The following is a 13,853-nucleotide window of genomic DNA, read 5'->3' as shown; positions in this document are numbered from 1 at the left end:
ATGTGCGTTGCCATGTCTAACAATACCATAGCGACATTGCTGCGGTGTAAGCCGATAATCTTGTCGGTGGCAGCCTGAAAACTTGAACTGGAAACGCCACTTAGCATAATTATTGGCTGTTTTGACCATGGCCGCGTCGAAGTATTACCATGATTACCAGCCCCACTGAAGCACACAGGCGCATTTTCACGAATCTTGCCCTCCGCTCCGAGCGGCCCAGTATCTTTTTCTTGCTTCGGTTTGTTTTGTTCTCACTTTTTTCAGGTCAGCTCCCACAAGTGACGATGGGCAACAGTTCGGACGGTATTAGCCAGTATCGCGCTGCGTACTCCTTGGGCGAGCCCCTCAGCACCGTCCCGGTATGTTATGGAAAAGGCTTGGCGGAGGCAGTCGTAATCAGTCTAGTCGGCATAGATGATGAAACTCTTGTATTATCATCGGCAGTGGCGGTTCATGGACAAGCACAGACTTCGGCAACACCGCTATCAGATTCTGATTCATATGCCGAGGAGAAATACACTTCTACGTACGTTTGTCAAAGTACCAGCGGCGAATTGTCGCAGAAAACGTTCCGTCTAGATGTATACGGTGAGTATTATTGTGAGTGTGTATTAAATTTTGTCTGTGCGCGAGTCGAAGTTCTACATTCGCAGCCGAAGAAATCCGACCCACGAGCCAAAGGTAGCGCCGTGTTTCCATAATTTTCAATTACAGCATGCACGTTCCAAGAACCGATCAGCGAGGGTCGCATGAGCCTTGGCGCTGCTTTTGGCACGCGGGTCGGATTTCTTTGACCACGACTGTATGATTGTGTTCTTGGGAAAATGCGTATCAGACCTGCTTTGGCACCCTCAACCCGGTAAAGGTAGGCTGCTTTGCTCGTGGGTTGGCCCTTCCTGAACATCTTATCACTTTTGCCGCAGGCTGAAACGAACTGTTTCGGTATCATAACTGGTTCGGTTCGCCTCCTTTTCCTGACTCTTTGGCAAGCATTCTCCTGAGGGCATGTCATCATGTTGTGTCTTTCTATCTGTCTCCCATTTGAATTCTCTGCTGTCAACAGCTCCACTTCAGTGGATCACTGATGCATTACCGCCATACCGACGTTACTTGTCTCAGACTAGCACAGAAAACAACACGGTCACATGCTGTGCCCAGGGGCATGTGTCACTCAATGTGACCGCCGTGCTCAGCCCTGCCGCTTCGATTGCTTCCCTAAACGTCTCGTACAGTAGAAAGAGCCTCGAGCTGTTCCTGGACACGGTGTGCGCAACACTGGTCTTCTGGGGGCCGATAGTCGATCGCGGCCACGGGCAGACGATAGATGTGACGTGCCATGCGACCTATGGGTTGGTCATGTGTACCAGTGAGCTGTACAACTGCACCCAAAACACTGGCCCACCGCCGGACGAGATCGTACGAACATTTGTCTACGGTAAGTCCCCCCCCCCCCCCCTCATCGGCATTGGTTGTGAAACTTACCACCTCACTCTCATCGTTTATGGCGGTGCATCTGCCACCCTGGTGGTATAATCAGGCATGGTGGTGGCCTGGCACGAGCGAAAACTTCTCTAAGCTGGTTGTGTTTCTCAACACAATCGCAAGCCGGTGGTAACGCGCATGTGTAATGTAAACTTTACTGCTGCACTGGCTGCACTGCATGGACACACTTTTACACTTGCAGCACCATTTCGATGTATGCCAGTGCTGGGAACTTGCTACTGATGTGCTAACGGTTCTAGACGTTGGAGACTCATGCCGCAGCAGTAACTTTTAATGTATTTTATAAAAATATCTACATGAAGGGTGTCACAGGTGACATCACCTGTGCTGCGAGGAGATACATCGGTAGGTGATCAGTGACGTCTGACTGTTGTTGTTGTTGTTGTTGTTGTTGTTGTTGTTGTTGTCGTCGTCGTCGTCGTCGTCGTCGTCGTCGTCGTCGTCGTCGTCGTCGTCGTCGTCGTCGTCGTCGTCGTCGTCGTCGTCGTCGTCGTCGTCGTCGTCGTCGTCGTCGTCGTCGCCGCCGCCGCCGCCGCCGCCGTCGTCGTCGTCGTCGTCGTCGTCGTTGTTGTTGTTGCTGCTGCTCCTTCTGCTGCTGCTGTTGCCATCGTTGTTGCCGCTGCTATTGCTGTTCTGGTTGGTGTTGACGTTTCGGTCGTCGCTGTTGTTGCTGTCATCGTCATTATTGTTACAGGCCCCGGACAAGCAAACCAGACAGCCATCTATGCGGCCGGTCTCAATTCATCGCTGGCTACAAGTCTGCCAATGTGCACACACCCGTTGGACTTTCTCGTCAATTTAAACACGTCTGTTGCCTACACGCCCTCAATCGGAGCCACGCAACTAGCTACCTTGCCATCCAGACAACTAGCTGTCAGTGATTCAGGCGTTTACACGTGTTTCAATGACAGCAGCAGCAGCGACTCACCATCACAGATGCCATACTTCTTCACGCTCACAGTTGCTGGTAAGTTGATGGGTAGCAGGCGCGTGCGCGGTGCCCTTCAAGGGGGGGGGGTTGCGGGGACCTCCCCCGGGAAAATTTTCAAAAAATGAAGCAAAATCCTGCATTTTGAGCGAAAAAAAGGGAGGTTCCGGGCACCCAGGAACCGATACGGGGCACGCGCCTGGGTAGCAAAGTGCATTATGTTGACAGGAAATAGGCTCCACCAGTGTGCAACTGTCTTCACATGCTTAGTCCAGAGCTGTGACAGAAGAGTTTTACGCTACATGGCATGGTTCCACAGGCCAAAACGTAGAGGTGATATTCATTTCGATTTGTTTTGCTAGAAATCAATTTTGGGCACTTTGTTTGGCATTAGATTTCGTTCGGCTGATAAACAATCAAGAATCTATCGGTAGAGCCTCACGACCTGTGCAGCAATTGGGTTTTGGGCGCTCCAAAGCTAAGCATTGCAAGTTTTATCAAGCTGTGGGCAGATATCCGATCAGTTTTCAGAGGAGCGGGCACCCAGAAAAACAAGGTATTCCAATTTCAGAATTTTTCGGTGCTCAATAATTTCGATGTGAGGGCAAAAGGCCAGGTTAGGTGAACAGAAATTTAGGTACAGAGAAGCAGTTCCCTATGGGATTGTGTGAGTTAGTGTTTGTTCGGTGTATTGAAATTTTAGGTACGAAACAGATGCACCGAAAGTACCGAAAATAAAAGTACACCGAAAATTTATGAAATTACAGTATGCCGAGGGAAGGAGACACATCTGTGCAGCCGCGCACTGTTATTCCTCACTTCGCTTTGCTTCGCTCTGCACTGTCTCGCTCTGCACTGTCTCGCTCTGCACTGTCTCGCTCTGCACTGTCTCGCTCTGCACTGTCTTGCTCTGCACTGTCTCGCTCTGCACTGTCTCGCTCTGCACTGTCTCGCTATGCACTGTCTCGCTCTGCACTGTCTCGCTCTGCACTGTCTCGCTCTGCACTGTCTCGATCTGCTTCATTCTTATCTGAACTGCTCTGCTGGTATTTTCAAATCGTGGACGACTGTGTGCGTTCTCTGTTTCCTATTGCCTTCTCTGCCTTTCATTTATGACACTCAGGTCCGATCCAGTGGACCCATGCACTGCCGAACCGTTCAGCGTTCACACCGTACAAGAACAGCTCGTATTCACTCCAGTGCTGTGCAAGCGGAAATCTACCGGTGTTCATTCAATACACCACTTCCGCATCTCATGGGGCGTACAACTCGTCCATACACATGGCACAGTCCGGAGCAGGTGGACTTTTCGGCGCTTGCTTCACATTCGATTTCAACGGCAGTACAATCAATGGCAGTGACCCGTCGTTTCCATCCAAAATAGTACTCCAATGCTTTGCAAGCTACAAACCAGCAGTAAACACTGACACGTGCTCCACAGCTAGCACTGTCCTTGATGCATGCGTGTTCACCAGGGTCTCCTTCAGTGTGCACGGTACGTATGTTTGTGTGTTTGTGTGTGTGTGTGTGTGTGTGTCGGCAGGAAGCGCGAGCCCTGACGTTTATTTTGGAGCGGCCACTTTCTTCACAAATTACCGCCGACGCCACATCTAATCATGTAGTTCGTACTAATATGTTCTTGCTCTTGCAGGTCGGTCGTGTCCAAGTCTGTCCCAGTCACTTACATACCCGAACGGCTATCATGATGACAGTGGTGCCGTTATAGCTGTGGAATGCCCCTCGGGATACGAGAATTCCAGTCAGGTGTTCAACATCACCTGTCTTCTATCCAGCCAGTGGTCAACCTTGCCTCAATGCAGTAAGCTCATACTGGTGTTGCAGTATGTTATTTTAGTGTACGGCGTGTGTACGTGGTGTTGGTGCATGCGTGTATTGCTGTGGTGTGAAAAGCAGTCTTCGTCTTGAGTTCATCATGTCTAGTTGTGTTTCCGTAGTCGTCTTGTACTGTACTAAACAGTCTTTCTAAATGTAGTTATCGCCGTCCCGTTGTATAAGTGTGGAGATGGCACGGTGCTGGGAGCAAGTGAGGAAAGGCATCTACAACACTGGTATATAACCTGATCTTCACTGATGAGATCTTGATGATCGAATCAGCTGGCTAAAATAGTGCTGTGTCGGGTAGCATTGTCTTCGGGTGTCGGGTCCGGGTAGTTTCCTACGGGCAACAGGGACACCGTATCGGTTAGAAACATATGTCTCCTTGTATTGATTATAGCAGAAACGAAGCATACTCTCTTAGAGAGCTGGTGTTCATTGTAATGATCTCGCCCAAGATCATCAAAATCGGTCAGATAGAATTAAAACTACGGAAGAAAATCGTGTGTGCGTTTGTTGTCTGTGTGCAGATCCAGTCACAGCAACATCACACTCCAGCATAGCCATTACCCCAGGCACCCTGTCGTCACCGTCGTCCATGGCAACATCACCGACATCAGCTGACACGCCCGCCATAGCTCCAATCATCAACGCGGCGACAGACCCAGCCACTGATGCCCCGACGACGTTTCCCACAGCACCGGCACCGACGGCTGTGACATATGAAGCTGTAATGGGTGACACCTCAACTGTCGAGCCCTTCACGTACCCTAGAAACATGCCAAATCCGCTGTCACCCAGTGTGGGCACAACAGCTGCATCCACCACCACCCCCCAGACTGACACTGGTGAAGGCAGCATACTGGCCACTTCTCTCACGTACCCGTCAACCGCACCACCCCCAGTGGTGCAGTCTGCTGGCCACACCGGACGTTCGTCACCGCAGACTGGCATGTATGCGGGCCTGGCAGTCGGGAGTATTGCATTCGTCTGTTTCCTGGCCTGGGCCGTGGTGTACTATCGGCACAGAACAGACCTGAACAATAGTCACCCGTGGTGAGCCAGATCTGGCACGTTTCGTTTGTGCGCAGGTGCATTGTGGTGTGTGTGTATGTGTGTGTGTGTGTGTGTGCGTGTGTGTGTGCACATGTGTGTGTGCACACGCGAGCGTGTGCGTGTGTTTGTGTGTGCACGCACATGCGAGCGAGCGTGTGTACATTCGTGCACGCATGTGTGTGAACTAGTGGTGTGCACGGGTAATCGGGAACCCGTGCTACCCGTGAGGACCTCGGGTAGATTGGCACAGAATAGTACCCGGAAACCCGAGGTCGCAGATGTCATCATCTACAGTGCACGTGTACAAATTCATGTAATACTCGGGATGTCTACCCAGTGTGTAAGGGAAGGGGTGCATTGTGGTATTACCATGGAAACATTACCCGATCGGGTAATGTTTCCATGGTAACACCATGCCATCTCCCGGGCTACAAGCAAGCTACATGTATGTATGTACTGTATTTTCCCCGATTGTAAGGCGCACTCGATTATAAGTCGCACCCCGACTTTGAACTTTGAGGTTTGAACCACATTGTTTCGATACAAGCATAAGTAGGATGTCACTCTCGATTGTAAGTCGCATCCCCTTCTTTGCCCTTGAAGTTTAGTGTAAAAAGGTGTGACTTATGTTCGGGGAAATACGGTATGTGTGTGTGTGTGTGTGTGTGTGTGTGTGTGTGTGTGTGTGTGTGTGTGTGTGTGTGTGTTTGTGTTGCCGTGTACTGTCCAGGGGAAGAACCATTGAGATGATATTGCCTCATAACATACCATACCGGCGCAGCGAGGAGAGCAATACTGACTTTCTCGTGTAAGCCACTGTGCAAGTATTGTATTGCATGGTTGTGTGGAAACAATTCCAATCATAAGCCTCGTATGGCAGTACATGTCCAGCTGAGCTCGGTAATATCCTACCGAGAGTGCATAATTTGCGTCATCAACTTGCACAGCCCTGGACGCCCTGGAAGTGGGACGAATGAGGCTGGACGTACACAATCATAAAATACAGATTCAATGATGTAATCGAAAGTACGACAGTAAATCCTGTAACTACCGACCACCCCTTGGTGCCAGCTAAAAGCGGTCTTTAGTACCAGGTGGTCTTTAGTTAGAGGTTTGCACCGCGCGACCATATATGGGTCCCACTATATGATATGTATGTCAAAATGCAGCTAGTACAATTCCCCAGGACTTGCACAATGACATTCTTATTTCAGGTCAAACAACACTTGGAGAGATAGATGGACAGATGGAGAGAGACAGAGAGAAGATTATTTTTTGCAGACATCAAATTCAGCTGCTACTTCTGAAGCCAGGAGTCGAACGTTCCCTGTGGAAGTTTCGTTTTGCGCTGGGCTTCAAATTATTTGTTCATGCGATCAGTCGTACCCACTGTCCTTGTTGTGACTTCTCGATTGCTTGAACGCGATCCTTCAGCATCAGGACCTTGAGGTGCAGCTTTGTTTCTGAACTCCTTCATGCCATCGTCGATTCGTCTGTATGACTGGGTTGACAGAGCCGCTCAGTCTTCGTTTCTCCTCCGAGTAGTAACATCGATCAGAGAGCGCTTTCGATGCGCTCTCCAAGACGTTTCTGATCATGTTCATTCTTGACAGCCCTTGAAATTTTGACAGGTGTAGTGCAGTCCACACCGACTCCAAAGTCAAAATGACCTGTGTCCATTTGTTCAGCTGTTGTATCGAAAGATTCCTTTCAGGACCATGATGGAAAATCAGCAAAATTTCAAGAAGGAGCTTCAAGCAACATTTTGATTTCCTACATCGCGGTCGCTAGTTACAAGTCGAAAATTGTCTTTGGGACAAGAAAAGGCGGTCGCTGGTCGCGTTCAGCAGGTTGTCGCTAGTCACAGTGTATTTTGAATGTGGGACCGTCCGTGCCTGGCGAAGTGGTCGGTAGTACCAGGCTGGTCGCTAGTCACGGTGGTCTTTAGTTACAGGTTTTACTGTAGTAGCAGGCTGGTCGCTAGTCACGGTGGTCTTTAGTTACAGGTTTTACTGTACAGTAAAACCTGTAACTAAAGACCACCGTGACTAGCGACCAGCCTTGTACTACAGACCACTGCACCAGGCACGGACTGTCTCACATTTACATACGGTTGTGCGGTGCAAACCTCTAACTAAGGACCACCTGCCACTAACGACCGCTTTCTCTGGCCCCACGGGGTGGTCGTTAGTCACCGGTTTTACTGTAATAAAAAAGCAATCCTGGCCATCTCCTGGGGAATTTGCCGTCTCACCGTATGAGCTGCCTGGAAAAATTCGGTCCTATTTTTCGAGGAAAATAGGACCGAAAGAACTCCACCACCCACCCCAGAGCATTTTGAATCAAGGACCTTACGCAGGATAGGTGCCGAGCCAAGGAGAGCATTCTTTTGCAATTCAGACACAGAGCAGTAGCTGATGGTGTCAAGTACTTGAGTACTCAAATTTCAGAAATTTTCGGTGCTCAATATTTTCGGTATGAGGGCAAAAGGCCAGGTTAGGTGAACAGAAATTTTCGGTACAGAGAAGCAGTTCCCTAATGGATTATGTGTGTTAGTGTTTGTTCGGTGTATTGAAATTTTAGGTATGAAGCAGATGCACCGAAAGTACCGAAAATAAAAGTACACCGAAAATTTGTGAAATTAGAGTACAGTCAACTTCGCTTATAACGACTGCGGATATAACGACAATTCGCGAATAACGACAGAGTTTCCATGCCCAGAGCAAAGTCCCATCTAACTGCCTCCGTCTCCCCCTTTACACTCCTCTGGATCATTCAACACTGCTTCATCGGCTCAAATGGCCGACAATGTTCTCTCGCCGCAAAGTGAAGCTCACCCTTCTTGCTCACTCTATAAAATACCAATATGCCCCACAACACATACGCTTGCTCAACACCCCCCGCTCAAGTTACGGCCCAGTACAGCCTTCGACACGCACGCACTTGGCACCTCCCACCCTCCAGAACCGATCGCTGTAAAGACTCCCCACTGTACAAGTCCCTAGAATACTACAATGCCCTCCCTGCTAGCATTCGTGACGTCTCCTCCCGACCTGCTTTCAAACAAGAAATCTGCTCACTGCTGATTAACTCAATCTGCTCCTGCAGCGCTCACCCTCTCCCATACTTGTAAAGTTCAAAGTGATGTAAATCACTTTCCAACTGTTTCACCCACAATCTCACCTTCTCATCAATTTATCTCTTATTGGCGATGGTGCCATCGTGAGAATAAAGAATTCAAACTGTATACATTTAACCTCGTATACAACGACTATCTGAATAGCGACAATTCGTGAATAGCGACATGCTTTTAGTGCCCCGAGGTCATATTCACTGCTTGAATAACGACTTTCTGGGTTTTTGACTGTTGTGCAACGAGTGCCATAAAGTAATAAAAGGACTTGAGGACTTGAGAACTTGGGCAGGCAGGCACTCGGTGTTTCTAGTTGATTTATTTTCGGTTCGATTTATTTGTGTTTCGATTTATTTGCATTTATTTGGCACGGCTACGCGGACGCTACTAGTCGCGTACCCTTATGCAGATCGGTCTACTTTTTGAGTGCATGTGGTGTCCTTATTTTGATGCATGTAGATTAGTGCAGTACGGTGGCTTTGTTTGCGCTGCTGCGGGTGCGCTGTAGGTGCACTTGTACGTGCACGTTCCGCTGAGGAGAGCGTTTGGGCTTTCGCTTGCGCTGCTTGGTTATTCGATGTTTTCCTTTTCTGATTGTTGTTGTTCCTTCCGTGATGAACGGATAGTCTTTCTTTCTCTCTCGTTTCACCTATATTCATTTTTCTTGCAATGTAAAATATCACCCCACTGGTTTGTGTGAGCTTGTAGTCGGTTGGACCAAATTGACAGCTATTTCAAGTACCTGTCATGCAGAAGTGTCAGAACCCATGGCGATGGATAACGGCACACATGCAAGAAGATGCAGCCAAGGGGGGGGGGGGGGGGTGCTTTTATTTATTATTTTATTCAAAATAGTTGGAGTGATCAGCACAACTACTTTTAATTGTACATGTACATGTAGTTGTACATGATTGTACAGTAATCATCATACATGTCCCTGTAGATGGCTCCAAAGGGCTAAGTTTTTAATCTATTTCCCTTGCATATTGACTTTATAGTTCCTTTCAATTGTAATATGAAAATAAAGTACACATTGGCATAGAGCATGAAAAGAGCTTCATTTTGATATGCATGTCATACTATACAAAATATGGGTTCACATACATTTAAATGGGACTTCGGATATAAGGACACTTCGCGAATAAGGACACTTTTCTGATGCCCCGCCGAATGTCGTTACAGTGAAGCTTGGTTATACCGACATTGGTTATAACGACAGATCAGCTACGACGACGAAAAATCCATGGCAGCAGCAATTTTGTATTGATTTGTGTACAAAAAAGATTGGTTGCAACGACAACTCGAATAACGACAAATCAAGAATAACGACCAAATTGTCATGCACCGTAGTGTGAAAATGGGTCAATATAACGACATTCTCACGACTGCGACGTACGATGTACGATCGATTCTGGCTTTCACAGCTGCCGCGAGTGCAAGACTTGCCGCTGGCCGGGTGCACAAGATCGTACAGTGCAGTGCAGTGTACATCGACGCCCGGAAACTTTGAAGGAGTGTCGACATATACATGTCGTAGATCTACTGACGGTAAAATAAGTGTACTGTGTACAGGTGTAGTGCGCACTTACCCTCCCTCCGCAGCTTCCGTATCTTCTGCGACGGATTTTCGCAACATTTGCCATGCTTCTTTCTTCGAGAAATCACTTTGATAATTAAGATCACTTGTAGCTATGTAATAGACATCAGATAGGGCTTGCTCTTTGTTGTGTTCAGTTGAAAAAAGCACCATTGTGCAGAAAATTAATTTTGCCGCGTTTTGGTGTGCATATTGTGTTGGAAATCCCAAGATCGGATATAGTGACAGATCGCAAATAAGGACTTTTTTGGCGTTACATCTCGGGTGTCGTTATAACCAAGCTTCACTGTATTCGCAAAGTTGACTGTACTCAAGTACAATACCCAAGTAGTGAGCATACTGTGTGCGGGGAACATGGACACCATCAATGGTGACAAAGGCAGACATCGGGACATCGGTGGTCTTGAGGTGGAGCAGTATGAATTTCGTTTTAGCAGGATTTGATTCCTTTTTTCTTTCCTTTCAGATAATCTGAAAACTTCATAAGATCGCCGTTCAATTTGTCCACGACTTCTTCAGTAGTGTCACCAGCTGCAGACATGCTTACGTCGTCAGTAAACTGAAGTACAGATGAGTCACTCACACATCCAGGAAGGCCTCTTACGTAAATGCTGAATAGCACTGGGCCCAATACAGACCCCTGCGGCGCTCCTTGGCTGCACGATGCATGAGGCAGATTGTCCGGCGCTATGAGCTGCTGTGTCCTGTCACTCAGATAATCTTTGAACCATGCCAAAGCTGCATCACTAACTCCAGAGTTCAAAAAAGTTCGTTCCGTAGCCGCTGATGGTTGACGCTGTCTTCCTTACATCTGCAAGAACGACGCCAACGACCTTCTTTGAATCGAGATCCCTTTGCCAGCTGTCGATTGCAACAGCCAGAGCCTCTTCACATGAGTAATGCCATCTGTACGCAAATTGTTGCAGCGGGATGATGTTGGGGTACTCCAGTGGGAGGTGAGTGAGCTGATGATATACATGCTTCTCGAGGACCTTGCTAGCAATGGGCAAGAGAGAGACGGGTCGGAAGTTTCGCGGCTCTGAGCGGTCTCCGCCTTTAAAAAGGCCTCTGACGGATGCGTGTTTGAACAAAACTGGAAACTTGCTCTCCTCAATGGATGCCTTGAATATTGCACACAGTGAGCCTGCTAGGACTTCATGGCAATTCTTAAACAGGATCGAGGGTATTCTGTCCGGCCCAGGAGCCTTGTGCACGTTCAGAGTTCGAAGGATCTTCAAGATGTTGGTGACTGTAGGCTGCGGTATGGATAACATTGACGGTTGGGCGATGTGGACCGAATGGATACTGAAGTGACGACCTGTCAGGATCAGTGACAATTTGTTGGAAAACCAGAGAGACTCCTTTGTGGTCGATTCCTTCACCGTTGTCCTTCGTCTTTCTGCGGAGCAATGCATTCATCAGGACCCATTGGTTCCTGGGCTGTTTCTTCACCGTGTTAGAGCCCGCCATGTCCGCTCTCCGACCACCGTCGCACCCCTACGCAGATCGTGATAAGGCCTGAACGATCTCCTCATCAGTCATTGCTTTCCCCTTCAGCATGATGGTGTACCTGGGAAGCATACAGCGAATGTTGTGTTCCCGGAGCTTACGGAATGTAGGCCACACATCGTTACGTTTGCCCTGCTCTTCACGGGTCAGATCATGTGACACGTCCACTTGTTTGTCGCCAAGGGCTGCATGATGTTTGTTCCGCATCAGGTGATCTTTGCCTGCTCTTGACAGGCGGACTCGAACCAGGCGAGGCTTGCTCGGTCCTGATGACTCATTGGCCGTCTGATCCTCGGTTTGCCCAGTCACTCGGCGCTGAGCACATCCCGCGGGTTGAGCCCATTTGGGATCAGTCTCAGAACTGTCTGCACCAGCTGGGTAGATGTCTCTGCAACATTTTCTGGCACGCCTCGCAGAATGACGCTAACCACCCGAGCCATGCGCTCAGCCTGCTCCTGAATGCACGCATGAACCATATTTTGTGTTGACTGCGCAATGTCCCCAAGTCTAGCAGACAGCTTGGCAACATCCTTCCTGATGCCGGAAAGGGCGGATTCCCCGCCAGACGACATTCCAACATGTTGTGAGCCAGTCAAGTGTCAGTTGGCCGGCAGGAAGCGCGAGCTCCAGCAACAACAAGTTATTTGGAACAGCCACCTTCTTTGACTTGTACCAGCTTGATCGCCAAAACAATGAAAAAAGAGTTTGAGTTGAAGATCGGTTGGGATTTGAATCCATGACTTCATAGTCAGCAGACAGCATTCATAACCACAAGGCCAAGAAGGCAAAGATAAATCGTGGGTTTTGATAAAAAGCGCTAATGGCTTCCAGGGCAATTCTAAACCATGGGAAGAGGCCAGAAACCTGCCCAAAATTCTAACTCCTTAACGGCTGGTCCAATTGTTCCGAAACCTTCACAGAACAATGTGCGCCCTAACAAGCCCTTCTATGTACTTTGTTTTCAAATTTTCCCTTTAATATCTTCACACTTTGTAAGATCAAGTCCTGATTGCTAATCTTTTTGAAACGCACTGTGTAGGTATAAGATGCATGCTGTGTTTGCACTGTTCTGACTCGCCTGCTGTGTTTGCACTGTTCTGACTCGCCTGCTGTTGGTTGTGCACAGGAACAACATGGGCGAGGAGAGCGCATGGCCGGCGCACTCCTATCTCCGCAATCAGTTCAGCGACGTTGAGGTTGTCGTGACTACGAACGCGGCCAGAAGAACGCTGTCGAAGGTGGGCACGCCACGCGGTGCATTGACACCGGTGGCGGCAGGCCAGCTGGAGTTTGAGAGTCCCACGGGCGATTACGCGTACGGTGAAGTCAGCCTGGACAACAGCATCTCGGGGGCATGCACGGCCGACTGCAGTCCCGGCACGCTCTCCACAGTTGCGCTGGCAGACGAGGAAGAATACGGCAGAGCCCACCACTCCGATACGATATACAGCACGTTCTCTCGGCCGGGCAATGGGTACTTAATCCCAAGACTGGGCAAAGGCACCAGCCGCAAAGCCCTCCTCGACTACGACACTCTGAAAAATGGGTCCTTGTACTCCAGAACACAGCCAGACATGGCGGCGAGAAGTGCTGCCTCGCCGGTTGAAATTCAGGCGGCAGCGTTGGCCAAGGAAGCCGCCTGGTCTTCGGACAACTACATATATTCAACTCTTTCAGTCGCTGACGGGTGAGTGTGCGGCCGACTGTACAGTAGAACTCCTCTTGTGCAGGCAAGTAGCCGTGGTTGGCTATAAAAAAGTAAAAAGTTATTAAAAACCCTGCAATCGCCACGCAAAGTGGTCATTGGCTGCCCCAGCCATGTAATCATACTTAACAATCCCTGGCAAACAGTTTCCTTGACACTGATGACGTTTTTCCTTGATTTTGCCCATTTTTCCTTGATGTGCAATTTTTGCGTCATAAAATATTGTATATGACATCATAGTGACGTCACCATGACCACAAAACATTCGCAAAATAGTACAGCATGTACGACAAAAAAGTACTTTTTCATGCGCTAACTGAAAAGTTCTCGCTCGCTAGACTTTCGTTTTGGGCACAGCACTGCGAGCGAGCATCCAAAACACTGAAAATCAACAAAAAAAGGTGTTGACGGACATTTTCGAAAATCCGGTAGATGTAACTTTTCCGGTATACAGGGACGAAAGCGAGGTTTCCTTGATTTTCCCGGAAATTCCGGTAGGGGTAGCTTGGAATAAAACTAAAGTTGGGACCGGGCACTGCCGGTAACTAGGCATTGCCCGTAACTCAAAACACAAACACTGATTCCA

At 48.7% G+C, this 13,853-nt stretch overlaps 1 protein-coding gene across 3 annotated transcripts in view; it reads left to right on the top strand.

Moving 5' to 3' along the window:
- Window positions 1-13,853, top strand: part of LOC135811906 (mucin-3B-like) — a 29,021-nt gene that overhangs the window by 323 nt on the left and 14,845 nt on the right. For 2 of the 3 annotated variants that reach the window (XM_065325151.1, XM_065325150.1), the window contains exons 2-9: window positions 265-588; window positions 1,064-1,435; window positions 2,198-2,470; window positions 3,555-3,926; window positions 4,083-4,250; window positions 4,798-5,323; window positions 6,054-6,131; window positions 12,689-13,249. In XM_065325151.1, the coding sequence (XP_065181223.1) occupies window positions 265-588; window positions 1,064-1,435; window positions 2,198-2,470; window positions 3,555-3,926; window positions 4,083-4,250; window positions 4,798-5,323; window positions 6,054-6,131; window positions 12,689-13,249 (2,674 nt within the window). The remainder of the gene's footprint in view (window positions 1-264; window positions 589-1,063; window positions 1,436-2,197; window positions 2,471-3,554; window positions 3,927-4,082; window positions 4,251-4,797; window positions 5,324-6,053; window positions 6,132-12,688; window positions 13,250-13,853) is intronic. The other variant, XM_065325152.1, reaches the window with a different exon arrangement.

This window comes from Sycon ciliatum, chromosome 3, assembly GCF_964019385.1.
Source record: "Sycon ciliatum chromosome 3, ocSycCili1.1, whole genome shotgun sequence".
In the NCBI taxonomy this organism is placed as follows: domain Eukaryota; kingdom Metazoa; phylum Porifera; class Calcarea; order Leucosolenida; family Sycettidae; genus Sycon; species Sycon ciliatum.
This window is presented reverse-complemented; position numbering and strand designations above follow the sequence as displayed.